General features: G+C 37.8%; 1 protein-coding gene and 1 long non-coding RNA gene across 2 annotated transcripts; one reads left to right on the top strand and one right to left on the bottom strand.

The window, feature by feature from the left end:
* Positions 1–1358: 1358 nt before the first annotated feature.
* Positions 1359–4362, bottom strand: LOC127942011 (uncharacterized). The gene is made up of 2 exons (XR_008149243.1): positions 2769–4362; positions 1359–2351 (listed from the first exon to the last, which is right to left on the bottom strand). It is a non-coding gene; the product is annotated as an uncharacterized LOC127942011 (long non-coding RNA).
* Positions 4363–9400: 5038 nt separating this feature from the next.
* LOC127941995 (max-binding protein MNT) lies at positions 9401–27856 on the top strand. The gene is made up of 6 exons (XM_052537505.1): positions 9401–9669; positions 14977–15640; positions 17411–17452; positions 17805–17916; positions 23481–23673; positions 25030–27856. Exons 1-6 carry the CDS (start codon positions 9597–9599, stop codon positions 25695–25697), a joined length of 1752 nt encoding a protein of 583 aa, XP_052393465.1. The 5' UTR covers positions 9401–9596; the 3' UTR covers positions 25698–27856.
* Positions 27857–27904: the final 48 nt, after the last annotated feature.

The following is a 27904-nucleotide window of genomic DNA, read 5'->3' as shown; positions in this document are numbered from 1 at the left end:
TACTAGAAAAAACAATACATTTAGAGTTTGTAAAATACACACTGATGTCAAATGAAGAGGCAATAATAATCTTTTTCATTATAATTAGACACATTTTATTCATATCAGATACACATTGTGTAAGTAACTTTAAAGTTTACTCCATTATTCTCCCAGTTCACCAGCCACTTACTTTTATGTATTTCGGGAGAAGTGGATGAATTCACGTGTTGTAAATCCAACAGATCTGATTCTCTGAACTGCGTCTGCGGCACAAACTAAGATGGCGGCGCCCATCGCGCATACAGCTCAACTAACGCGATCGTTATAAAGGTGTTTAAACAACAAAACACTTCCACTTGCATATATTTGACAATCGGAATATCAGCTATTTCATGCCATATCTAACAAATTTGTTAATATTTTGAATAAAAAAGGAAAAATGACAAAAGCAGATCATTCATTCAGCTCTGTTGTTGCTGCGGTATGTCACGTGACAAGCAATGACGCGTCACCATGGAAAGCATAAAGTGACACATCTAGCGGATTAGCATGAGTGTGTTTGTGTGTGTGTGTGTGTGTGTGCGTGCGTGCGTGCGTGCGCGCGCGCGCGTGCGCGTGCGTGTGCGTGTATGTGCGCGCGCGCACGGGTGTGAGCACGCGTGTGAGCAGCTCAGACTTACTCGACTGGTTCCTGATGGCAGAATAATGAACGAGTTCAACCCAACATAGCTGCACAGTTACTTTCCGAGAGAGAACAGGTGGATATCGAGCAGCTCATGCAGAATTGTAACACTGATTTTGCACGCAGAACAATAAAATATAACTTCGTGTGCTTTGAGACTGCCCAGCCGGCATTTCAACGTTGATTCAACGTTGAAACAACGTCAGGTACCATGGTTGAATCAACGTTGAAAAACCTTTCGATTTTGCAAATTGGATCAACGTTGAAATCACGACGTTGATTCACCGTTGAAATCGTGACGTTGATGTATGGTTGAAATCACAACGCTGATTCACTGTTGAAATCCCGACGTTGAATCAACGTTGAAAAACCTTTCGATTTTGCAAATTGGATCAACGTTGAAATCACGACGTGGATTCACCGTTGAAATCGCGACGCTGTTTCACCGTCTTACCTGCATCACGGGTGAATTAGGGTCGTGCTGCAGCCCTGGGATGAAAGCTGAATGAGGTGTTGATTTTGAAAAGTTAATCAGCGTTGATAACACGACGTTGTTTCCCCGTCGTACCTTGCACCGTGTGTAAATACACCTAGATCCTAGTGGGCATTTAGATCAACAAGGTACATGCAAGGCTAAAAATCTAATGACTGGCAGCAATGGCTTTACAAACAACTTCAATAAACTACCACATGCTCAAAATTGTCAAACAGCAGTTTAATTTTGGAAACATACTGTATAAAACAGATGAAAATAATCCCACACTTTATTATGCAGAGTATGCATGGAGGTAATGCTAAAAACATGTAGTAGAACAATCCAAATACAATAATATTTAAAGGTTTTTGTGAAATAATTTGGCACATAAATGCATATTTTTTTGCAGCACTTACAAGACAAACCCTTGTACCTTTATGACTGAAACCAGTGGATCTTTTATTTTGGTGGAAACCTACAGTTTCTGTCAAAAACATGTTTTAGTAATGTGTCTCATTACAAGAGTTGTGTACATTTGTGCAGTGAAAATGTGTTGAACAGTTCGAGAAGGGAACCTTCCACCAGTTCATTTCTAATGGGAACCCCCCCGGACTGTGTCTTCTTTACCGTGGGGAATGCAGAATGAGATTTCTACCGCAGGGCACTCTAAAATGTTAGAACCAGCAGCCTTAGTGTATACAGTGTGGTTGTGCTTCGGGTGATCCTTGAAAGTGTCCCAGCGCTAGGTCCTTTCTGACACCGTCCCCTCCACTCTCTCCCACTTGTGCACTTTCTGTACCGTCCTGTATAAACATTTACATTTAATCATTAAACAGACAAATTTATCCAAAGCGACTTACAAATGAGAAGAACAGAAGCAGTCAGGTGTACAAGCGAACAACAACAGGATACAAGTGCCATGACAAGTCTCAGTTAGTCTAGTTCAGAACGCATAGCCAGGTTTTTTTTTTTTTTTTTCAATATGAAAGACAAGAAAAGAAGGAAAAGTGCTAGCATTAGTTGGTTAAGTTCTGGTGAAAAAGATGAGTCTTAAGATGTTTCTTGAAAATGAGTAAAGACTCAGCAGTTCGGATTGAGATTGGGAGGTGATTCCACCAGCTGGGTACAGTCCAGGAAAAGATCCGTGAGGGTGATTGTGAACTTCTTTGGGATGGCACCACAAGGAATCGTTCACTTGCAGAGGGCAAACTTCTGGAGGGCACATAAGATTTAACCAGTTTGTTTAGATATGTTCACAATGTTTGACAATAACTTTGATATTGTGAAATATATTTAACTGAAAACTGAATGCAAAATAAATCACACAATATTTTCACTTTACAGTTCAGTAACAGTGAGGTTGGAAACAAAGTGGACAACACTATTCATTAAACACTTAATGTATTCAGATGAAAATGTACAATATTAACAAATTATTCACAAGCAGTGTTTTCAGAGCCCCCAGTTACACTGTTTTAATCAGAACACTAACATTACAGTGTAGTAAAACAAGTCAAATCAAATTCAGTACATTTTTATTAAACTAAGCACAATCAAAACCTATCACAAAAGGTCAAAGCATCTCTAGCAGAAGTGACAGTGCAATGTAGCAGATGAACAATTTCTTACCAATGTTTCAAGAACAAGCTGGATCCTTGATGACTCTACAAGGGGAAAGAAGAAAGAGTTTACTGAAAAGTTCTTAAAAAGCAGGATTTCATATTATACCATTTCTTTAAACCATTGATCTCAAACTCAATTCCTGGAGGGCCACAGCTCTGCACAGTTTGCTCCAACCATAATCAAACACACCTGATTCAGCTAATCAAGGTCTTCAGGATTACTAGAAACTTCCAAGCAGGTGTGATTTGGAGCTGGTTGGAGCTAAACTCTGCAGAGCTGTGGCCCTCCAGGAATTGAGTTTGAGACCACTGCTTTAAACCATTGATTCTCAAACTTTTTATAAGTACCACTTCAGAAAATATTTGTTATTAAATATGAAGTTGCACCATAATGACCAACATTACATTTCAGCAGTGTAGTAGGCCAAACTATTCAGCTACAGGTCTATAGTTAAAAAATGAGGCAGTTTTATTCTAATAAGAAAATTAATTGTCAGACACTTTACCATGGTAAATACAGTTTGAACATTAACACTACAACTGTGCTTACATACACAGGTAAATGAAAAAAAAAAAGTTTAAATTAAAATTTAATTTTAAATGTAATTATGTAACAAAAGTTACAAAACTGTACTGTACTTTAACTGTAACATACTTAAATGTGCAAAAAAAAAAACTTACTCAAAGATTAAGTTAAAATGTATTAACATTAATTAGTTTAATTTAGTGATTCACCTGCAAAACAACTAGAGGGGGCCTGACCCTTTTAGAACCATGGCTTTAAACAATCCTTTTTTATTTCTTTTTTCATTTTCATTAATTCATTAAAATTATATTATTTAAATACCGACATTTGCACTTATATGTTGCAGAAAACACTTTGAAACTATTATAAGAATACAAACATATATAACACACCTAATGCATGGGATTCATATCAGGAAAATATGGGAAAATCTCTAAAAGACAGACATTAACACATAACTCACCAGCAACACATTAGGTGAGCATCTAACTTGATCATCTGTGATAAAGCAATGCAAAAATAGACACACGGGTATTTATTTATCTGCAGGTTACATGTCCTTTTAACTACCCATTTGTAAACTCTGGTAATACTTTACTATTTTCAAAAGATAATAAAGATAACGTTAGCGATTTTCTTACCTCATTTTGACAGGATGTTTTCAGGACCTCGCAGAACACCTGACCTTTCTTGTGTTCACAGTTTTTGTTCTCCATTGACAGGTCACGACTCAAATTCGCTCAAAATAAATAAAAAATGTACAGGCAAATATGAAATAATTCGGGACCGACCGACCAGTCAGTTATAACGAGCAGCAGCTCACAGTTAGCCGCCTCAGTCACTCACAGAAAGACGACAACAACGGTCATATTTTTAAATGTAGAAAAGCGCGAACCGATTAATTGTTTCCTGAATGACAGCCAGATTAACCAATCATGATAGAAGTAATAAAATAAAACTACCAATGGGAGTTGTTTCAGTGTGATAAAGCAGCGAAATGTATAGTTTTATTGTTGTTAATGATGATAATATTTAACATATACCTTTAGATTTTAGAATAGGTATCATGACTAAAATATTTTTAAATGCTATTAAAATAATAATTAATTTAAATAATTTAATATAAATAATTTAAAAGCTTGTTAACCTTTTTCTACCATTTAGCATTAAACATTTTTAACATTGTTTCATTAAAACAACTGACCTTATTTCAACCATATTTCAATGTTGAAAGTTGGTCATGTGCTGGAAGTTTTTCAACAGTTCATCTTTAAACGTTGAATCAACGTTGTTTCAACGTTGAAACCACAACTGACCTTATTTCAACCATATTTCAACATTGAAAGTTGGTCATGTGCTGGATGTTTTTCAACCATTCAGCTTTAACGTTGAATCAACGTTGTTTCAACGTTGAAACCACAACTGACCTTATTTCAACCATATTTCAACGTTGAAGGTCGGTCATGTGCCGGCTGGGTGGGCATAAAATCGATTTGCTGTACATTTCACGCGACGAGAGGTGTTTTTTTTTTTTTTTTTTTTTGGGGGGTCGCGGGGCAGCAGCGCATTTATCATGGGGTCGCGGGCTAAAAAGTTTGGGAACCCCTGGTATAGAGTACAGTGAACATCCTCTACCCAAAATGCTAACCACGATCTGGGCGTGGCCACTTGTTCATGATGATTGGCAGGTACCAAGACAGCGAGCCTTTCACACGCTATATGGCAAGCCATTTAAACATGTATTCCTTAAAACTAAAACCAGTATCTGTTTAGTTACTAGTAAATATTTTTCTTAATTGATAGTAGTAGTAGTAATACAATAGTCACTAGTATCTCTGTCAGTTAAAGGGGGGGTGAAATGCTATTTCATGCATACTGAGTTTTTTACACTGTTAAAGAGTTGGATTCCCATGCTAAACATACTCCTGCCGGTTTGTCACAAGTTTCGGAAAGTTTTTTTCGAGTATGGCTCTGTGTGACGTTAGATGGAGCGGAATTTCCTTATATGGGTCCTAAGGCACTTCTGCCAGAAGAGCGCACGCTCCCGTATAGCGAGGCTGAGCAGCATAGACATTTCACTGATCAGAGCGAGAGCGTCGCAAAAAAGTCACAAAAGAAGTGTGTTTTTGGTTGCCAGGGCAAGATAACCCTGCACAGATTACCAAAAAAAAAAAAACAGCATTAAGGGACCAGTGGATGGAGTTTATTTTTACAGAGCATCAACGGAATTGTGCAAGTGTTTTTGTTTGTTCCCTGCATTTCGAAGATGCTTGTTCACAAGGCCCAGTTTGACGACGGATTTGCGTATCGTTTATTTCTTAAGGATGATGCAATCCCAAGGAAAAAGGGTCACGATCGTGTGTTGGAACCGCAGGCGGTGAGTAAAACTGCTTCAAATATCTCTGCCTCCTTGTTAGTGCGTCCGCCTCCCATGCCAGAGACCCGGGTTCGAGCCCCGCTCGGAGCGAGTCGTTGCTGCTGCTGCTTTCGTTCAGTTTCAGCCTCTGGATCTGATTCTGGATCATAAATAAACGGCTGAATCTGACTGTAAGCCATGGTTTGTTTTGGATGATGGTTTTTCCCTCACGGTAATGTCACAGTTTCCACATGCTCTCAACGCAAAAGCCTATTCGCGCTTGTGATTCTTTAGCTCCGCCCACACGTCACGCCTCCAGCCGGTCGTGTTTTTCTGGGAAAAATCGGTACAGACTATCTTTCTCTTATGAATATAATAAAACTAAAGACTTTTTGGATTTATGAAGGATGCAGTACTACTCTATATGTACTCAAGATTAACAGGATATTGAGTGAAAACGAGCATTTCACCCCCCCCCCCCCCTTAACTACGTGTTCTAGAACTTATTGCAATAGCAGTAATAGTTTTTCCCAGTACTTACTGAATAAAAACATCTATTAGAAAGTGTGTAACATTTGAATTACTAGTAATATTTTTAATTGAACTATGAAGAAGTTTTAAAAAACAAGTTGATAAAAAGTTCAAAGGATATACTAAAAATCAGTAGTTACATTTAACTAAGAAATAAGTATAGTAGTAGTCAATAAATAAAATTGGAATAAAAATGTATCTACATACTAGTCAGAAGTGCACAGTTGATATCTGAAGCACAAACTCATAGAATTAAATTCTAAATAAATGGTGACCAGATGTCCAGTTTCTCCGCTCTATTTTTAGTGTCTCTCCTTATTAAGAAAACATTCAAGTTTTGTCCCATTTTTCAACATTTCTTTATGACTCGGAGATCAGAGCGAGTACTTGTAGTGTTCTGTCATGCAACAACATCCTAATCAAAGGTAACCAAGCTCATCATCGAGCCAACTGACCATCCAATCAGAATTTATCATCAGTTTATTTGCAGTTAGTGAAGGTGGGATAGGCAGAATTCTGCTGAATGACACACAGGAAGCATTCTCTATAATGCACCAGAATTGTCAAATAGACACGCAGTTTTCAAAATTTCCATCATGAGGAGTATCTCACGTAAATATAGTCGTTATGCCTTAAATGAATGTAGACAGGTTGATTAAACTGGATACATGTCGGTATATTACATCCTTGCATTCGGTCTTAAAGGGACAGCAGCCTAATTAAATACCTGCCTGTGTAATTAATGTTAATCAAACAAAAAAAAGACATAAAAAGTTCAAAGGATATACTAAAAACTAGTAGTTACATTTAACTAAGAAATAAGTATAGCAGTAGTTAATAAAAATGGAATACTTAACAAAAAAATAACTACATACTAGCCAGAAGTGCATGGTTGATATCTGAAGCACAACCTCATATAATAAAATTTCACAAATTTAGGGTGACCAGATGTCACCCTAAGTTTTTTTTTTCAAACCTACTGTATTTGAAAAAAAAAAGATTATTTAACTTGTATCTCTGTCATATTCGTCTTATTTTTTGTAATTTGCTTTGTTCTTTTCTCTCTCTCTCTCTTTCTCTCTCTCTCTCTCTGTCTATAAATATCATATAGAAATCATGAAATAAAATGTCTCATTTTATGGTCAGGGGTGGCGCCAGCCGATTTTGCCAGGGCTTCAGCCCCGAATGTTTTGAGTCAAGCCCAGAATGTAATGACTCTCACTGAGCAAATATGAAACTGGACAATAGCCTATGTAAACCCCTGAAATCATAAGTTGCTTTATTTAATTGTCTATTTAACAACCTGTAAAAATAGACCTTAAAAACAATCTAGCCTATAGAATACATTACTCGACGTAATGAGGTCATTGGCAATGACATAATGGCGTGAAATCTATCAAACATTCAAATATATAAAGTCAGTAATCATAACATTAGTCAGTTAAAATCCTCTTAATAATGAAAAGTTTACAATTAAATGTTGCAACAATGCACCCAAATACAGTAACAGCAATAATGTGCATACAAGGATTTAAGTCTTGAAGACATAAAGTAAATAAATTAGGTGTCCCCAGCGCAGAAACCATGATCCACTAACTATACATAATCCATTGCAATGTATTTGTTATTAAATTAATTTACGTTTCGCCCTTCATTCAAGCCCTCGGTTTACCCGCGCTCATAAAATTAGCACAGAATCAGTTCGGTTCAGACGCGCTGAGAGTCAGTTGGCTTCACGCTGAATCACGCATGCGCAGTATCATCAGCTCCTCGGTTCTCGAATCGGACGCGTCCGAAAGAAAGGGTTTTCGATTCAGTGTACTGGTGATCCGAAAACCGATGCAACCGATTCTTGACTCAAGAACGAGAATCGCTCTAATCGGCATGTGCTGCAGTTCAGTATCATCAGCCGCTCTACTTGTGTTTATGTTCTGTTTACTACAAACTCAATTTGTGAATGTGTCATCATTAACTATAAATACAGTACAGATATTTCATAAATCATCCCTTATTCCTATTAAACATAGTCTTTAGAGTCTTAATTATTGTCCAACTTCCCTGAAAACCCCTTTGGCCTATACATAGTCTACAATATACAGATTAGAAACACTCATCTAAAATATATATATATATATATAGATTATATATATAGTTCTTTTATCACACTTTCCGATGTTTAACAAAAAACTTGAAAAATTACACGCATGCGCAGTATCATCAGCTCATCGAGCTCATCGATTCTCAAATCAGACACGTCCGACAGAAACAGTTCTCAGTTCAGTGTACTGGTGATCCGAAAACCGATGCAACCATTTCTTGACTCGAGAACGAGAAATGCTCCAGCAGTGGGCATGTACGTTTGTCATCTGGCTCTGCTCAGTGTTCATCTTCAGTTCTTCTTCATAGCAGTTCAGTCAGTGTACTGTTTGAGTAAATGAATTACTCAGGGATATTGGTTTATTCTGCCTCAGGGGGAAGGTGAGTCACGTTTAAAAAGTTAAAAGCTTAAGTAATTTGTGGATTAATGCTTATTGGAGACGCGAACCGTTTCAAACGATTCAGTTCGATTTGGTGAACTGGTTCAGCTGGTTCACTAAGAAGAACCGGTTAAATTGAACGATTCTTTCGCGAATTGGACATCACTATTTGACAGTGACTGCTAGCGGAGGAGTAGTCACTAGTGGCATTTAAAATACTAGTTTTACTTTCTATTAATTAAACAAGTCCTAGCAACAAAAATTGATAGTAAGTGGAATAAATGTAAAACGGCTTGCCATACACGGTCTCGCCATGCAAATGACCCGCGCTCAGCCTTTAGCGGCTGTCCATGTGGACAGACACCATGCCTTGTTGTTCTCCACGCCCATTGGTTCTCTCTCCTCGACATGTTTTAATCATGTGCTAATGTACCGCAGGATAGGGCTACTGCGAAAACCCGGAACATGGATTCCGTATACGTTTCACAATATTTCCTCCTTTTATGCTGTAATAAGCGACCGGAAACACATTTAAACAGCGTCTAGCGTTCCATAACAATATCACCCTGAAGTCTTGATCATTTCTATAAACATTTCGATCTCATTTAGAGAGATTACGTTCGGTAGATTCCTGATCCTACCGCTAAGTATGACAGCGTGATCTGTCCTAGTTTTTAATCACTGGTAGTATTAGGGCGGAGTATCTCCAGCGAGGGCGGACCTTGAACGGTATGCCTTTCGACTTGTATTTTCTATTACTCCAATCGCCATCTTGTTGCCAGTGAAGTAATGTGTTTCTGATGAATTTCGGGAGTGCCCTGGATGTCTTATGACTGTCTTTGGAAGCCAGTTGGATTATACTGTGATTTAACCCACCACATATATCTGTATCGGGGGCTTGCTTGCATACATTTTTAACGGGAACGTATTGTATCGGTGTTCAAAATGAGTATCGATACTCTATTGGAAGCAGCCAGGTATTTGGAGTGGCAAGCCCAGCAACAACAGATTACACGTGGTAAGGCTGGACGGGGGGGGCGGGGGGGACTGGGTGATTGCATAGATCTACATGATAAATTAGATATGTATGAACTGATTTGGGATTGTACCCAGCAATTGTTTTTTCATACCGGCACACTTCAAGATAAATAACTACAGTTATATTTTCTTTAAAAAGAAAAAAAAAAATGCAAATCAGCTTTTTATTATAAGAATTGCGATCAAGAGCTCTTTGTCTCAGTGTAATCTCCAAGGGGTTTGCACTTTTTGTATGGTGCAGTCTTCGTGACTAGGGCATATTTCGCTCACTCGGTTTCCGGGTTAAATCCTTGCTATATTTAGTGTGCTACTATAATGGCTCAGTGGCGCAGCGGTGGGTGGGTACATTTACCCGACAGATCCTCGGATATGGCGCGACACATTAAGTTACACGTTTTTGCATTTATATTGAATGGGTAGAATTCTTAAAATGATAACAACTATTTTTATTCACCAGTTAATTTATAAACTGGTTAGCTAAATGTACCGAACGTCGTGTTTGCTATCCGTTGGGCGGTGGCAAGTTTTTTTTTTTTTTTTTTTTTTTTTTAAACATAATGACATTGCCGAGTGTTTATCTCATCTTATAACTTTCAACACCAGCCTACTTTTCCCAACACACTTCTTCGTTAATAGCTGCTTAATCTCTTTTTTGTTTGTTTTTTAATCTTCTATACGCCGAAATTGCATAAAACAGACAATGTAAGGCTTTTTTTAGGGGAGGGGGGTTGTTTCGTTTCATTCTCGAGGTGACGTGTCAGTAAAGCCACGCCCACAGCAAATACCGCGTGCTGAAAGTCCGCCCTCTTCAACCACGTGCGCGCCAGACACCAACTCCCCACTCCGTCTCTCCCGGGTCACAACTTGGGAGAAAATAGGGCAACGCCACCCTCCCTCAATGCAGAAGTTATATAATGTGTATTTTTCATGCATCTCCCAAGTAAAAGCTTGACATACTGATTTACTCTTTCATTACTCTTCTTTGAATTTTTGTCATACAGTTAAAAAGATACAATAAGAAGAACAATAAGTGCAGCTGCATATTTTTGAACATCCCTGCAAGGTCTTTCTCTTTAAAGGCTCTATATATGCAAACTTTGCATGCACTTACACAATCTTTGACCTTGTATAGATCTAAAAAATTACATGTAAGTGCAAATGTGCTGTATTAAAAACTCTTTGTGAAGTTTTATGTTAAAGGAGAACAGAATGATACCTTACATTTATTATATATATATATATATATAAGTATAACAACAAAGATAATATCGCTTCAGTTTTATACCATCAAAGCTGGTTAAACTTCCACTTGCTGTTTGAGCTCTGTGGACTTTGATAGTGTCTGACAGACATTAAATATTTTAATACTGAGTGTTAATGAAGATGTGAACTAGTTGTCCAGACCCACACAGTCACGAATAGGTTAGTTTGTTGTCAAATTAAATTTAATGTTTGCATTTGATTTTGTTGTTCAAAATGAATTATTGTCAATGATTTTTATGTAAGTAAAGTTCATTGCAGTTGATACAAAGCCTCTTTGCACTGTTCTGGTCTATAGTTTGTTTCAGAATACGGTCGTGATTTCCACATTAGCCTTTGAAAATACAATGTGATTTTGAAGGGTTCCTTTTGAAGTTTCCTTTGTCCCATTTACACATTGTAATGTTCCAAATGCCCACTCTTAAAGCCAACGGACCACCATATATCCTATCTGTGTCCTGAGTGAAGTCTCAAGAGCTTTACATGCTTATTTACGGAGAGCAATAGATAGCACTCTCATAAGCTGTTCAGAACTTAATAGGCTGGCTGTGTTGTGTCTGCACAATGACACATTAGTGTTTGTGATTCCATTCCTAAGATGCTATTCATTTCTTTGTACGCATGTAAATGTCAAGAGAAACGCCATTTCGGTTTGTATTTATCTTCTGTTATGTAATGGAGAAATATGCAAAGACTGAAAATATTGATCTCAGCATTCTTTAGTTTTGAAGGCTTCTGAGAATGTGTTTCACAATCAATATCATTGATTCCCACATGCTGTGGTTTGAATGAACTGTGTAGGAACGCTTTGCATCAGGTCAACCCTTTGTCTGCGGCCTGCTCACATTCGCAAGATGCAGTTTCTACTGCAAAGGAATGTCTTGCAGTGCAAATGGCAGTTTTGACTCATAGACACTTTGGACAGCAGCAAGAATTTCTCTCCCCCTTGTATTAGAATTCAAACATTGATCTGAAGTCACAACTCAGATGGAACTGAATATGGATCAAGTGGCTAAACAATAGATCAGTACATCATCGTGGAAATGGTCGAATGGTGGGATGGCACGGCCGTCAGATTCCCCACACCAGCTCTTGGCTTTTCATGCAGACTGCTGTGTTACGTCAGTGTAGAGTTGGAGACTAGGAAAGACTCTTACTGGGGCTTCTCTCTTAAAGAGACAGACCCTCCAGACAGCTACCTCACATCCCACCCTTGGACATGAAGCCATGATTTAATGTCCCCTACACCAGCTTTTCTTTTTAAAATGGAAAACTGTAGCTACACGGCAGGTTTTGAGCCCTGTTGTGAATTTCATTGGAATTTCACACACTGCCTTGATGTATTAAATTACTCTGTTAGTCTGCAGCTTCTCATGAATAATTTACACTCACAGCCAAGAGCGCTTCTTAGTCGGAGCCTAGACAAGCACTAATTAGTTCCATTACTGATCTATAAATTGTTATTAATCTGTAGCATTGCTGCCGATATTCATTAGGTCTAGCTATTTTAGTTTGCTCCTCTTTCACAAAGGTATTATGAATTACCCTTTTTTTTGTTTATTTTTTATTTTTATTTTTTACACACACCGAGCTATGCCATATCTGGATAATAAATGGTAAATCGCGCTTTGAAATTTGTGCTGTTAATATTTATTTCAGGCTGTTAATGAATCAGGCAACTACATCAGGGTAAATATATTTTGCTTATATTATGACAGTCAAGGGTTATTGCAGATACGCATTCTGATCTATTCTTAAGGACAAAAGTATTCTTTGTTGTTTTTTTCAATGGCCCACACCAGGGCGGGCAATTTAAATCAACACGATACATTTAATCACATCCAATGAGATTTTCTTTCATTTCAGCAATTTTATGTAAGTATTTCACCCAATATATTTACTCAAATCACAAAAACTTTGAAATAGTTTTTGATCTGTTAGCTTAGGTGTTGTAGATTTTTAAACTGACACAAAGGCTTTCTGGTAAATGGAGAAAGCTGGAATTGGCCAATAATCACTAATAAGCCTGGTGAATAAAGTGAAAAAAGTTTGCTTTGGCAAGCTATTTTGAACTCCTGACAACTCAAAAAAATTTTTTGCTTGATTTTGTTAAAAATGACGTAACACCAGTTTGTTCTGTGATTTTGCTTTAAGTATATTGGGCATAGTTCACCCAAAAATGAAAATTATGTCATTAATGACTCACCTTCATGTCGTTCCAAATCCGTGAGACCTCCGTTCATCTTCAGAACACAGTTTAAGATATTTTAGATTTAGTCCGAGAGCTTTCTGTCCCTCCATTGAAACTGTGTGTACGGTCTACTGTCCATGTCCAGAGAGGTAAGAAAATAATCATAAATAACAAAAACTACGACTTTATTCAGCATTGTGTTCTCTTCCGGGTCTGTTGTGAGCGCGTCTGAGACACAGCGCGCGTCTGAGACACAGAGCGTCTGAACCGAACTGGTTCTTTTGGTGATTGATTCTGAACTGATTCTGTGCTAGTGTTAAGAGCGCGGGTAAACTGAAGACTTGAATGAAGGGCAATCATCGCCAATGACGTTTCTTCAACCGGTTCATTAAATCGAACTGCCCGAAAGAACCGATTCGCGCAAAAGAATGGAACTTTCCATCACTACTGGTGATCCGAAAACTGATGCAACCGGATCTCGACTCGAGATCGAGTCAATCTTTTGTTCGTTATCTGGTTCGGCTCTGTGTTCATCTTCCATTCTCTCTTCACAGCAGTTCAGTCAGTGTACTGTTTGAGTACATGAATTACTCTGGGATATTGGTTTGTTTGAACTCAGAGGGAGTGTCAGACACATTAAAAAAGTTAATATCTTAAGTAATTTGTGGATTAATGCTTGTTGGAGACGCGAACCATTTCAAACGATTCAGTTCGATTTGGTGAACTTGCTCAAGAAGATCTGGTTACACTGAGTGACTCGTTCCCGAACCAGATATCACTAAACTGCAGTGAACGCGTTCATAACAGACCCGGAAGAGAAGACAATGCCGAATAAAGTCATAGTTTTTGTTATTTTTTGATCAAAATGTATTTTCGATGCTTCAACCGATCCTCTGATGTCACATGGACTACTTTGATGATCTTTTCATTACCTTTCTGGACATGGACAGTATACCATACACACAGCTTCATTGGAGGGACTAAGAGCTCTCAGACTAAATCTAAAATATCTTAAACTGTGTTCCAAAGATGAACGGAGGTCTCACGGAATTGGAACGACATGAAGGTGAGTCATTAATGACATAATTTTCCTTTTTGGGTGAACTAACCCTTTAACTTTTTCCATTCAAACTGTGAATTTAGGCAAGAAATCAGAATCTCCAGTGAGAGTCAAGAAAAAAATTAACAGTGTCCAATCTAGCTGCAAATTTAATTTATGAAACAAATCATCAAATCACCACAAAAACTATGTGCGGATCAAGCAGCATTTCTGTCTCTTTCTATTTAGAATCTCCAATGAGAGTAAAAAAAAAAAAAAAAAAAAAAAAAGTTTCCATTCAAGCTGAAAATTTAATTTATACAACAAATCAGAATACCACAAAACTATTTGTGGATCAAGCAGCGTTCCATCCCATGTGTTCACGAGAACAAAAGGAGTTCTAGGGAAACTGCAAAATATAAATGGAAACAGAAGCTGTAGGACTTTTATTAAATGTAATGAATTGTGGTTTAGAATGTCAGAGCATTTTTGTTTGCACAATCTTCAGACAGTTCTAAAGGGAAGAAGCAACCAGTCATGAGTGAATACATTTTTTATTGATCAACTGGGAATTTAGTCTGTAAATGTATTTCCAGTAGTTTAGGCCGAATCAAATATGTTTCCACTGCAAGCAACTGCATACTTTTTATCTTGCTCATTTTGGAATATGTATTCACATTTTAGTGTTTCCATACAACATCCCAAAGTTTATTATTCTCAAATAGTATATCCAAGTTTTAGCCTTCATTTTGTCTTTCTTTGTGCATAATAATTTTGATCTTTTTTGTTTTCTACAGAGGAAGAGGAGCGAGAGAAGGCCCTGCTGTCCCGTGAGGCTGAGCAGAAGCTCTCTACCCCCATTATCCAGTCTGTCCAAGTTAACCATGTGACCTGGGTCGACGACATGCGGCTACCGCCACACCACCACCACCAGCACCACCCTCCGGTCCCGCCCCCTCCCCTCCCACCACCTGTTCCCATAGCTGTCATTCCTATCCCAGTGGTCCCTGCCAACCCCGCGGCCCCTCCCATTCAGACTGCTTCGTCCCTTCACACAGCCTCCTCTATGCCAGTGGTCACACCCTTGGCCTCAGCACTGTCCCCACCAGCAGTCCCCCTTCTCAGCCCTAATGGCAAGGATGCCCATTCCCCACCACAGCAGCAGCAACAACATCATCACTTGATCGCACATGTAAAAGCAGAAGCTACCAACTTGCCTCCATCGAATAACAGTCCCAAACAGCAGCCACAACTGCAACAGACGCAGACGCTGCTGCAAGCATATCCAGGCCCCATCATCACAGCCCAGCATCCACCACAGCAACACACCCTCCTGCCCCAGCCAGCACTAGCCCAAGCTCAGCCCGCACCAGCCCAGGGTCAGGCAGGCCAGTCGCCCAGGCCTAACGGAGCTGTTGTGGAAGACCCGCGCAACCTGGATGGCAAAAGGAGACCTGGAGGGTGAGCCGTGTTTTGTGGTTTAGGTTTATTAAACTGTAGGATGCTCGCTTGAAATTGTGTTGGCTATTTTGTTATGAGATTGCAATTTTTACAAAGTAGGCTGCTGTCCTGTCCTGTGACCCATGATGAGAAATAATGCTGCTGTGTGTGTTTGTAAGCTGCAAACTACATTTGTGATTTCTGATATACTCATCCTCAGGTCGTTCTAAACCAGTGTTTCCCAACCACTGTGCCGCGGCAGGTTGTCAGGTGTTCTGTTAAGAATTATCAGAACTTTCTATCTCCATTTAGTTGTTATCATTTTAAATCAGTGCTAGTGGTCATCTTTACGTCTGTTTTGCAAATAATTAACCAATGAAAAGCATTCAAACGAGCTTGTGACTTAACCTTGTAACGCCATTGGATCATCAATCAATAACTCCACACAGTCTAGAGACAGATCTCTGCTCATAAGCTAATGCAAGGCTAAATAAAGAACTGATGTTTGAATAAGTAAAGGATTTTCTTTACTCAAGAAACACTATGTCTATAAATGCTTATGTATTTTGTGTATATGAAGAGCGAAGAGTCTTACCATTTGCCGCCTAGCAGTCGCTATTATATTGTTTTAGCCTATATATCCTGTGCATAGTGCTTCATCTTTTATATCACAGAGCGCCCATTTAGCTACAATAAACTTTATAACCTGTAAGTTGATGCAGATTTTTTACTTATTAAGACTGCCGTGGCCAAAATAAAGGTTGGAAAACACTGTTCTAAACACACATGACTTTTTTTTATGTGGAACACAAAAGGAGATATTTCGAGAACATTCACACTGCTCTTTTCCATACAATGCAAGGATGTTAAGCTGCAAAAAATCACCATAAAACTAGTTTCACTGACTCCTTCACTATATTCTGTCATGTGAAAATATTTGCTGAAAACTTGTTGCAGCATTAAATATAATTTATATTTTTTACTATATGAATAATCAAGATATGTTGAGACATCTTTATCTTGTCAGTGATCGGGGCTTATTAAGTTTAAAGTCCTATTGAGTTTTGAAAATTGGCATTCAGAATGAACAGAATGAAAATATGGCTTAGTGCGATTTAATATCAGTACATTTATGTGCTGCATGTTTCAGAATGAAGTGTGGCACTGTGTTCTTTTACTTGCGAGCAGCTCGTGATCCAGTGTTTTTAATGTTTCAGAGAGGCTTGGTTCACAGAGTTTGCATGGCTTATTGACATGCTTTTGAGAACGCACCATGCATCCAAAACTGTAAAGAGAAGTGCTTATAAACTTGCTGTTGTCAACAGAAGAGATGCTTTCAGGGCTGTCTGTGATTTTCCACCAAAATAAAAGCTTGATGGATTAACATTTGAAAATGAATTAATAAAGACATAAATTTATACGGTATTTTTATATTATTAAATCGCCTAATATTTTTAGTTCTTTTGAATTTTTTCAGTTTCTTTATGCAGTGTTTATTTTTTTATTTTTTTGTACATCTTTAGTTTTTTTCCGAGCTTGACATCCCCTGCTCAGTGTTTGGCGTTATTGTTTGTGTAAGAGCTGCAGAAAAGAATCTTTCCTTTTGTGTGGCCTACTAGAAAAAGAAATCTTTAAAATAACGTGAGAGTGAGCAGTGACCGATTTTTTTTTTTTAGTGAACTACTTATTTGCAACATACTTAGTTGCAAGAGACCATGATATAAAAAGTAATGGGTTGATTTGTAAAAGTTTACATATGACCTAGAAACATTTTCTATATTTTTCCTGCAGGGCTGGAACTCGAGAAGTTCACAACAAGCTGGAAAAAAACAGGTGGGTTAACTTCTGTTTACAATTTTCTGTTTATTTCTATTGACAAACCGAAGTGGAGCATATAACGGCATTGGGTAGCCTTAATGTAAGTTGTACGGTTGCTGGACTGATCACAGACACATTAACTCATGTCGCTTTGCAATTAGTGCACTATTTGTTTTTATTGGCTAGAAGGCCTCTACCATACTAGTTACCACAGTAACAAATGTGATATTACCAAGCAGTTGCCTTTTGAATTCATTGCTGTTACTTCCACCACCAAAATGCTTTGCCTAAACATCTGTTAAAACTTTAACTTGCTTTGCACAAGACATAAGAAATGGAACGATCAGTGCTTTTCTTTCCGTCACAGACGAGCACATCTGAAAGAATGTTTTGAGACTCTCAAGAAGAACGTTCCTAATGTGGATGAAAAGAAAACGTCCAATCTGAGTGTCTTAAGGAGTGCTCTCCGCTACATCCAGGTAATGGGATGGGATAGAAGTGCTATGAAACAACTATTTGATGTGCATCCAGTAGAAGCTTCTAAAATAAATAATATTGTAATAATATAATCGCTTTATTTTGCAAATAAAAGAAGCCTATTTTGGGGAACATTTAAGAATGCTCCTTTGATTTCTGAAGTTAAATGTTTGATGACCCAGACATGTTTTTATGAGATTCACCCAGAAACACACATCTGTCCTGATTCCATTTGTAGTTTAACTGTTACGTCTGCTTGTAAAAGGTCATGTGAGGATGGCATTTTGATTGGGAATGTTTTTCTCTGAACTATATTAGTTAGATGACAACATAAATTCATGAAAAATAATTAGAACATCATTTATTCCTAAAGGATATAATGGTTGCACTTTATTTTACAGTACGTGTACTAACATGTACTTATAGTGTACTTACAGTGTATTTATCTAAGAAAGTTCTGGTAATATAAGGTAACTACATGGGGTAGGGTTAGGTTTAGGGGTAGGTTCAGGGTTAGTACCAAGTTATTACATAGTTATTGAAATTACTATCATAAGTACATAGTATGTACATGAGGAACAGGACTGTAAAATAAAGTGCTACCGATATAATTAAATGGTAATAATTAATAACAATGAAAAGTGTGTTGGGAATAGGTCAGAAGATGGGGATTCATAGCTCGTTTTCTCCTTCTTTCCTCGTTCTCACCCTCCCACCCACATACACTTCTCCACACATACTTTACTGGCAGAACTGTGTCATATGCATCTGCCAAAACATCCTGGGTCGAATTCTTCTCCATGTGCGCTCATTTTATCTGTTCCTTACCCTCTTTTCCTGTTCTTTTCTTACCAATAAGAGGTACTTTATTTTTTTTCCCACTTGGCTGTTTCTCTATCCATCTGTTTTTTCTTTGCCGGATGTTCAAAAGCTAATGTTAAAAATGGCAATTGGAGCAAAAACCTTGATTTATTTTAAAAAAATAATATTTTGCACATTTAGGATTAATTTAGAAAATTAAATGAATTAAAGGTAATTTAGGATAATATGGTGGCCGATCACATGTTTAAGCTGTTGAAGTTCATGAGTTTACCTGGATCAGAACTTTAAAAAAGCGCCAAGGTCATGGTCGAACATTTAATTTGCAGACGGTAGCCGCAACAATTAGTATAATAGTGTGGGTAGAAAGATGACCCGTTTATGAAAGATATATCTTTGAGTTATGATCTCAAAAGCTATAAAACTGAACCCGGCGATTGTTGTAAAGACACGATAAACACAAGCGAGGGAATGAGGGCCGCCTGCTCGCACGCTACTCTCTGCTGTATATGCGCAGTCCTCGAGTCCCCCCGCTTTCAGCTTTCAGCTCCCGCGTCCACGTGAGGCATGAGCACATGGCAAGCGTGAGCCCGGTGACGTCAGCTGCTGCTCTGTGCTAGTCCTCCTCCCCTCCCTCTCTCTCTCTCTCTCTCTCTCTCTCTCTCTCTCAGCGTGCTGTGCACACACCAGACACACACATGCAGACTGAAGCGGTTTAAAATCAAACCATGCAATATTGAAACGTTGCTGCAGTACATGATGCTTGCTGTTCGGCACCCTTGTGTAAAAGTAGGGTATGCTACATTGTTCAAGTCAGTAGCCTTGCATGGTTGTCTTTTCTGGGCCGTAGTCCTGTGAATCGTTGTTATCAAGGAGACAACAGCAAACAGAGCTGGTGGTCAGTGAATGGCAGGGGGTCCCTCTGTCTGTAAATGGAGTTTCTGTACAGGTTATGTTCTAGATGCTGTCTGTGTTCAAACAGGCATGGCATTCTTCTTTTTACGCTCAGGAGTAATATAACAGGGACAGTATTACATGAGTTGCATGAGTTCACAGCTGCAGTGATGTACCAGCAGCATCAGTGTTAGTTTATGGTGGTCTGATTCTAATGTTGATATTTTATTACACATTATTTAGTCTGGTGGTCAACCAATACATTAATTTTTATTTTGGTGGCTGATATGATATAATGCTTCTATACATATAATCAGACTATATGGGAAGTCGTGGCCTAATGGTTTGAGAGTCGGACTTCCAATCGAAAGGTTATGAGTTTGAGTCTCGGGCCGGCAGGAATTGTGGGTGGGGGGAGTGCATGTACAGTTCTCTCTCCACCCTCAATACCATAACTGAGGTGCCCTTGAGCAAGGCATCGAACCCCCAACTGCTCCCCGGGCGCCGCAGCATAAATGGCTGCCCACTGCTCCGGGTGTGTGTTCACAGTGTGTGTGTGTGTGTTCACTGCTCTGTGTGTGTGCACTTTGGATGGGTTAAATGCAGAGCACAAATTCTGAGTATGGGTCACCATACTTGGCTGAATGTCACGTCACTTTTAAATAATGACTGAGAGATACAAAACATTGCGGAAATCAAATAAACACTTCACAGTATGTATTTAAAATTAACCCAAAACACTGAGAAAAGAAAGTTTGTTATTAATTGACTTAATTATTAATTGTTATAAATTTTTAAATAAAATGTAACATTTTGCTTATTTTTAAAAAGAGTACTTATTATGGATATTATGGAAATGTTTTGGACACTTAGTTTAAATTTATACTGAATGTAGTTACTTCACTAAAATCTTTTAAAGGTCTTAATATGTTTAAAGTTTACTGTCAGCTTTTAAGGTAAACTACAATATACTTTAATTTCTGCTGAAACTTGAATGTCGTAATTACATGTGTGTAATGATGTTGAAATTTTGTACATTATATAAACTTTAAATTTGTAAGTTATATAAAATGTACTTTTAAAGTAAAATTATTAATTTGATATACAAGTGCACTTTTTTGAAAAGTGTAATTAAATGTAAAAAACAAAAACAGTCTGGAAACTCTCTTTAAGTACACTGATGTGGCCATTTATGTCATTAATATGTCATAGTATCTTTTTTTAAGTACATTACAAAGACACATTCAGCATAATTGAGTGCACTTCTTTTGCACAAGAGAAGGCTGTCAGTGTCAGTAGATTGAAGAGTTTATATGAGGAACTAATGCTGCTGGTAATCACTTAATTTCAAATTGACCAATTAATCATGTATTTAATCAAATTCAATCACTCTTTTTCATGTAAAATATTTGTAAAACAAAATATGCGCATTATCTATTGACAAGACTTTTAAACTGAGAGGCAGTTAACTGGTCAATAAAAAAACTAAATATTGGATGTTTAATAGCTGATTAAATGAATCAGTCACAAATATTTTTGCAGCATTATTTCATTGTTTGGATGTCCGAATGCAGTTTTACTTGACCGCTCTCTTTTTCAAACTACATTCGATAAAGAGGGGGAAAGGGATGCTGGGAACAGACGGAGAGGGGCACGAACACATGATACAGGGGAGGGAGTGCAAGAGCCATCGGACTGGACGTCGATGTGAGCCAATCACATTAACCCTTGCCTCACTATTACACCTTCTCCTTATCACCACGTTGCTACTTCCCTGCTCTGTTGCCAAGGAGACCATGGTGGGTACCAGCTGTTGCCGTGGTGATATCCAGTGGGACCTGATATCTAGTCTGTAGGGGTGTCTAATCTGTTACACACTAAAGATGGAGTGGGTTCAAAACTGTCTTGGGGTCATTGAGCACAGGTTCTATACACACACACATCAGGATTTGAGCTGATGGCTGGGGCTGATGTTTCAGTATTATAATGACTGCGTTATCACTAGCTGAAGTGTCACATTACCAAGGACTATGATGACATATAGTCTTGTTGTCATCCTAATTTGTCATCTTTGTACTTGACTTATTTCGAGTGCATTTTGCTTCTAAAGTAGCATCTCTTTATTACGTTCAATTGTTTGTTCACAAAAACACCTCAATTTTCATGTGAAACATTTACAAGGTTTTAACAATCATTTAATAATCATACCAAGGTCCAAAATACAGTTTTCAAGACATATATATATATGAAAACCATTCAACTGTTTTGCAGCATATCAGTTCCTGGCCAACATTACATTTTTTTTTTTTTTTTTATCTGTATCAGTAGATGTTGGATATTTAAATAAATATTTAATTTAATTAATAGTTTATCATTTTCAAATTGGTAAAAAGTGATTGTAAAAATAGTACAAAAACATTATATTTAAAATGTAGCAAATGTTCTTCTTAAATGTTCTATTAATAAAAAAGGAAAAAATCTGGAAAAAAGGTTTAAAAAAATATTTTAAAATCTATTTTAATATATAAAATAAAAAAATGTTAGAAAAATATATAAAATAATAAGTTACCAAAAAAGTATTTTTTTTTAACAAACAAATGCAGCCTTGGTGAACAACCAAGTAAGGGAATTATTTCCAAAAATATATATAAAAAAATAAATCACAGAAAACCCCAACTTTTGTGTTGTATGTGTATATATTTGTATTTATGGCTTATCAGCATATCACCCAGAGTATTAATATCGGTGCAACCCTACATTTAGTGCATAGCAAGTGTTTGTGTAATTTCATTTCAATATTAAAATAACTTTCTATTACAGCCAAATATAATCAGTTGAAGGTTCATTTCTGAAGAGTAAACTGTTTTTTCAGTGTTTTAACAATGTTTTAATATTATACATTTTAATAGGGCTGGTTGTTTACCAAACCGGAGGTGTTGGCTTGTATGTATTGCTCTGTGTATTGGTGTTGACCTGCTGTGTGAAGGGGGTTAGGGCCAGACAGTCCAATCTGACTAATCCTGGATCAGGCTTCAATAGGACAGACTCTCTCTCTCTCTCTCTCTCTCTCTCTCTCTCTCTCTCTCTCTCTGCCTGCACTCTCAACCTACTGCACCAGTCACATTCAGATTCCCTTAATACTCTATCAGTGGGTTATATAATCCCAGACACGCACAAAAAACACCCTCCACCTCTGTGCAGAACTCTATCTTGGTGCACGCTCACTGCTTCGCTGCTTTCTATTCTTCAGTACTCAGAGACGTGTTTTGTTCTTCTGTACACTGCAGTCCTCTGTGACTCTACAGGACTCCTGCTAATTAGGAGCCAAAACGCCGGTGTTGTCACACAGTTTCTTTGGCAGAACATAGGTGAGGGAGGGACTGAGGAGGAAACTGACTGATGAGAGTGTGTCAGAGCCGTCACATGCTCAAGGCTTTGACAGATGGGGTTGGGGACAGTTTTTTATCATAAAATTGGATGAGCACATATGTTAAACATTCTGTCATATAGCAGTTCCAGCCTCGCATTTCTTGAATGTGGACGGACATAACTGCTCCTCTTCAAGGGTTTACATGTCTAAACAGTTTGTTCCTATTAGCCTAGTTTGATGTCCCGCGGTCAGCTGACTAACACAAAAAGTGGGTCAAATCATTTGCCTGTGTGACTACCACTTCCTTTCTTTTCATCCCACCCCTTATAACATCTGCAAGTAGTAAGTTGTTATATCTAAACATGAAGTAGAGATTTTACAGCAAGTGTGTATTCTCAAGCTTAGACATGAGTTAATTGTGGTGATTAATGTGCATATTGAAGTGCAGATGATACAAAGAGTGATGTATCATATTTGGTGCAGACTTTGAAGCGGAAAGAAAAGGAGTACGAGCATGAGATGGAGCGCTTGGCACGGGAGAAGATCGCCACTCAGCAAAGACTCGCCGAGCTGAAGAATGAGTTGAGCCAGTGTTTAGACATCATGGAGATCGACAGGATACTCCGACAAACTGTCCAACCGGAAGATGATCAGGTCTCCACATCAACCGCATCAGGTACAGCACATATTTGTGAATATAAGCTATATATATATATATGATTCTGGTAAGAAATGAATACTTGTTTTCTTAAGAATCCTGAGAAGAAAATTGTGGAAAAGCTTCCACAAAAGTTAATTTTTTTATTTATAATTTTTTTTTACAAATTGTTAGTCAAGTTTTTTTTACATCAAAATAGACCTGATATTATTATTAGGATTTATATACAGTACAGACCAAAATTTGGAAACATTACTATTTTTAATGTTTTTGAAAGAAGTTTCTTCTGCTCATCAAGCCTGCATTTATTTGATCAAAAATACAGAAAAAAACAGTAATATTGTGAAATATTATTACAACTTAAAATAATAGTTTTCTATTTGAATATACTTTAAAAAATATATATATATTCCTGTGATGCAAAGCTGAATTTTCAGCATCATTACTCCAGCCTTCAGTGTCACATGTAACATCCAGTCTATCACATGATCATTTAGAAATCATTCTAATATTCTGGTTTATTATGAGTGTTGGAAACAGTTCTGCTGTCTAATATATTTGATGAATAAAAGGTAAAAAAAAATGATATATCATTTATAAAAAAAATTATAATAACATATATTCTAATAATATATTTTCTTTACTATCACTTTTTTTTTATCAATTTAACACATCCTTGCTGAATAAAAGTATTGATTTTATTTAAAAAGAAGAAAGAAAAAAAATTACTGACCCCAAATTACTGACCAGTATTGTTATAACAAAATATTTATATTTAAAAAACATAGCTTCTTTTTTTTTTTTTTTTACTTTTTATTCATCAAAGTATCCTAAAAAAGTATCACATGTTCTGAAAAAATATTAAGCAGCAGAACTGTTTCCAACTTTGATAATGAATCATCATATTAGAATCATTTCTAAAGGATCATGTGATAATGATCCTAAAAATTCAGCTTTGCATCACAGAAATAAATGATAATTTAGAAGTATAATACATTTAAAAACAATTATTATGAATTGTAATAATATATCACAATATTCCATTTTTTTCTGTATTTTTGATCAAATAAATGCAGGCTTGATGAGCAGAAGAAACTTCTTTAAAAAACATTAAAAATAGTAATGTTTCCAAACTTTTGGTCTGTACTGTATATATATATTTTTTTTCTTGGGTTAACCCCATGTTGAGGTTTCTTAAATCAGAAATATTATTTCTTAGTTTTTCATGGTGTAATTTTTCCTTCTACTAACAACTTAAAGTATGACTTCATATTACATCAAACATCATTTTTTCCCCCTATATGCTTAGTTGTAATTTGTATGATTGAAACAACATAAAATTGAATTACCATGAATCATTTCCTCTCTTTTCAGAGGGTGAAGACAACTTTGACCAAGACGTAGATGATGACATGCTCTCCTCCCCACCCTCGTCTTCTGCGGCCAAACCGTCTGCTCCGACCCCATCAGAGCCCCGCGCTGCCATGCCTCCACCCTCCATTCTCCCTACACATATCTCCATACAACACAAACCCACCACGTCACCCTCCGCTCCACCCAGTCAACCCCAGCCCACAGTGGTCACCCCTCAAGCCATCGCCCCTGCGCCCCCTTCCCACCTTGTTTCCCCTCCTCAGCCAACAGTCATCACCCACGCATCCGTATCACATGCGTCCGTCATCCAAGCGGTCAACCACGTCATCCCAGCTGGGCCTAAACATCTGGCGCACATTGCGCCCTCTAGTGGAGGCCAGCCTATCGGACACATCACCGTGCATCCCGTGGCCCACATTTACCCGCAGTCAGTAGCCGTCTCGCAGCCGACGGTGGTGGGGCACATCACACACACATTGGCGCATCACCCGCACACTCACGCCCAAATTAACGGCACACCAGTTACAGGTCAGCAGGCCACCATGATGGGAAAGCCAACGGCCGTGGTCGCCCACCATCACCCCGGGCTGATGGGCCAGACGGTGCTCAATCCGGTGACTATGGTAACTGTTCCTCCGTTTCCCGTCAGCACACTAAAGCTGGCCTGAGAGAAAAGAGAGGCTGCACAAAGACTTCCTTGAAAGGAGGTCTCACAAAGTGAGAGCAAGAGAGACTAAAGACCAAGAGCTAATTTCTAAAAGGACGACTAGGTCTTGTTCAGAAATTCACTACTGTCTCTCCTACAGGCCGGGACCTCACCTGGATCGGAGCATATCCTCTTTGGCTTGTAGAAGGGGCTTGCGTGTCTTTAGCGTGTCTAGCGCTGGAAAGAAATTCATGTAATGCATTTTTGCTTAACTAAATTCGAAGACATTGGTCAGTTTTTAGTAATGTGAGAGTGGAGTGCTAAAACAAATCATTTTTTTCCGTCGTATCCTTTTTCAGTATGCAGATTATCGAGCTTTTACATTCATTCACCAAAAAAACTCCATGAGTCAAAAATGAGTGCTTAAAGCTCAGTACTGAAAGCATGCAGGAAAAAAGCGTGTACTTTGTAACTATCTTTAGGGGCATTTAAAACTCTTCAAACAGGGCTTTTGACAAAAAAAAAAAACTGGTACATTCAGACTTCAGACAGATCAGGTTACTCGAAGTGTCTTTATACTTGCGAGGAAATATAAGTGCCTAAGCCCCAATTCAAGGCCAGTGGCGCCACCTGCTGCTTACGCAATGCAACAACATTGTTTTATATGAAGCGTAAGAGTATATTAGACAGACATGACTTGACCTGAAGTCAGACATCTGTTGGCAATCAAGAAACTCAAAGTCTTAAAAGTGTATAGGTTGTAAAGAAACTTATGTACAATTAAACATCTAGGAAAGACATGAATTTGAAAGTACATTAAATCATTCATAACATACAGCAAGTGCTAAGACGTTTAACGTAACAGTACTTAGTAGTACTTGATTAACGTTTCAAATTATTAAAAACGTTACATACGGCGTCGTGGTGTCGGGCATTTCCCTTTCTTCAAATCAGCAGTTACCAATGTTTTCGTGCTGGTAGCGACACGATAAAAACCGTCGAATGAAGTCTTAGAAAATATGTTAACGTAAATCGAACTTTTCCATCACGCGCACGTTGATGACGTGTCTAAACCGTCTAAACGCGCTCGCCCTTGTCCAATGTAGGTCGGTGCTGTTGTGTCCATTTTACGTTCACTGCCGCTCAGTAATTTTCATTATTATGTGTGATTGTGTACATTTGTCATGAGGTAGGCGCTTGTTTATAAGTATTTTAGGAGGTTAAAACAGGCTGTTTTGTTGACATCAGGACAAAAAAACTTTATTTTTGCCAATAGCAGTGGTGCTTTTAAAGTCGGACTGTCATTCTCAATGCACTCGCTAGATTGAACCTGCACAAAGTCAGACATCTGACTGTAAGGTTTGCTGTCGATGGTTAGGTACACCACGTTTTTGCTATATACCAGGGTTATTCAAATCTAATCAATGTTTTTGGGATCATTAGAAAATCTGAGGCAGGTGACTTTGATCAGGGTTGGAGCCAAACTCTGCATTGCATTGGCCCTCCAGGGCAAGATTTGAATAACCCTGTTAAATACTGTCACTTTCAAATGTAACACTGTGATTCCTGCGCTCAACATCCTCTTCCTGCTGCAAACACCTTTGGATCTTATGTTTGACTTCCTGTTTTCATTTTTTAGGGATGTGAAGATGGAATAATACCTGCTGTGCTTCACACTCCGTTAAAAACAAACAAACAAAATAGCCTAACCTTTGTGAAATGTATTAGTATGTTTTGTTTTTCATTTTTCTAATATATGTGTATGGATGTATGTATATATGTGAGGTATATGCACGCATTCACATATGTGTATGTATTTTAGGATTAGACTGATGCCTGGTTTTGCATGTAGATTGCAGATTTTGTTTGTTTGTTTAAATGTTAATCCCTCCCCTTGTTTCCTTTTTTGGGACCATGTATCATACTGTATGATGTGGGCGGGACCGTTAGACCTCATTCTACATTGATATTATATATGAATATATGAAAAACTGTGCATTTTCCCTATGGAGAAAGTTTAAGTTATATATCGCCTGTAAATTTTGGGCTGCATTAAGATCGAATTGTCCACCATGTTTAACTGAAATAGTAATAAACTTATTAAAATATGTTAGATTACTACAAAAAAAAAAAAAAACATATTGACGATTCATAATAAATCTTATGACATTTACTAGTCAAGTGGTATTGTTCTTATTTTTTGTGTATCTCAACAGTCATATTTACATG

This window comes from Carassius gibelio, chromosome A21 (genome assembly GCF_023724105.1).
Source record: "Carassius gibelio isolate Cgi1373 ecotype wild population from Czech Republic chromosome A21, carGib1.2-hapl.c, whole genome shotgun sequence".
In the NCBI taxonomy this organism is placed as follows: Eukaryota; Metazoa; Chordata; class Actinopteri; order Cypriniformes; family Cyprinidae; genus Carassius; species Carassius gibelio.
Note: the sequence above shows the minus strand (reverse complement) of the source record. Positions and strands in the feature narration are given on the sequence as shown.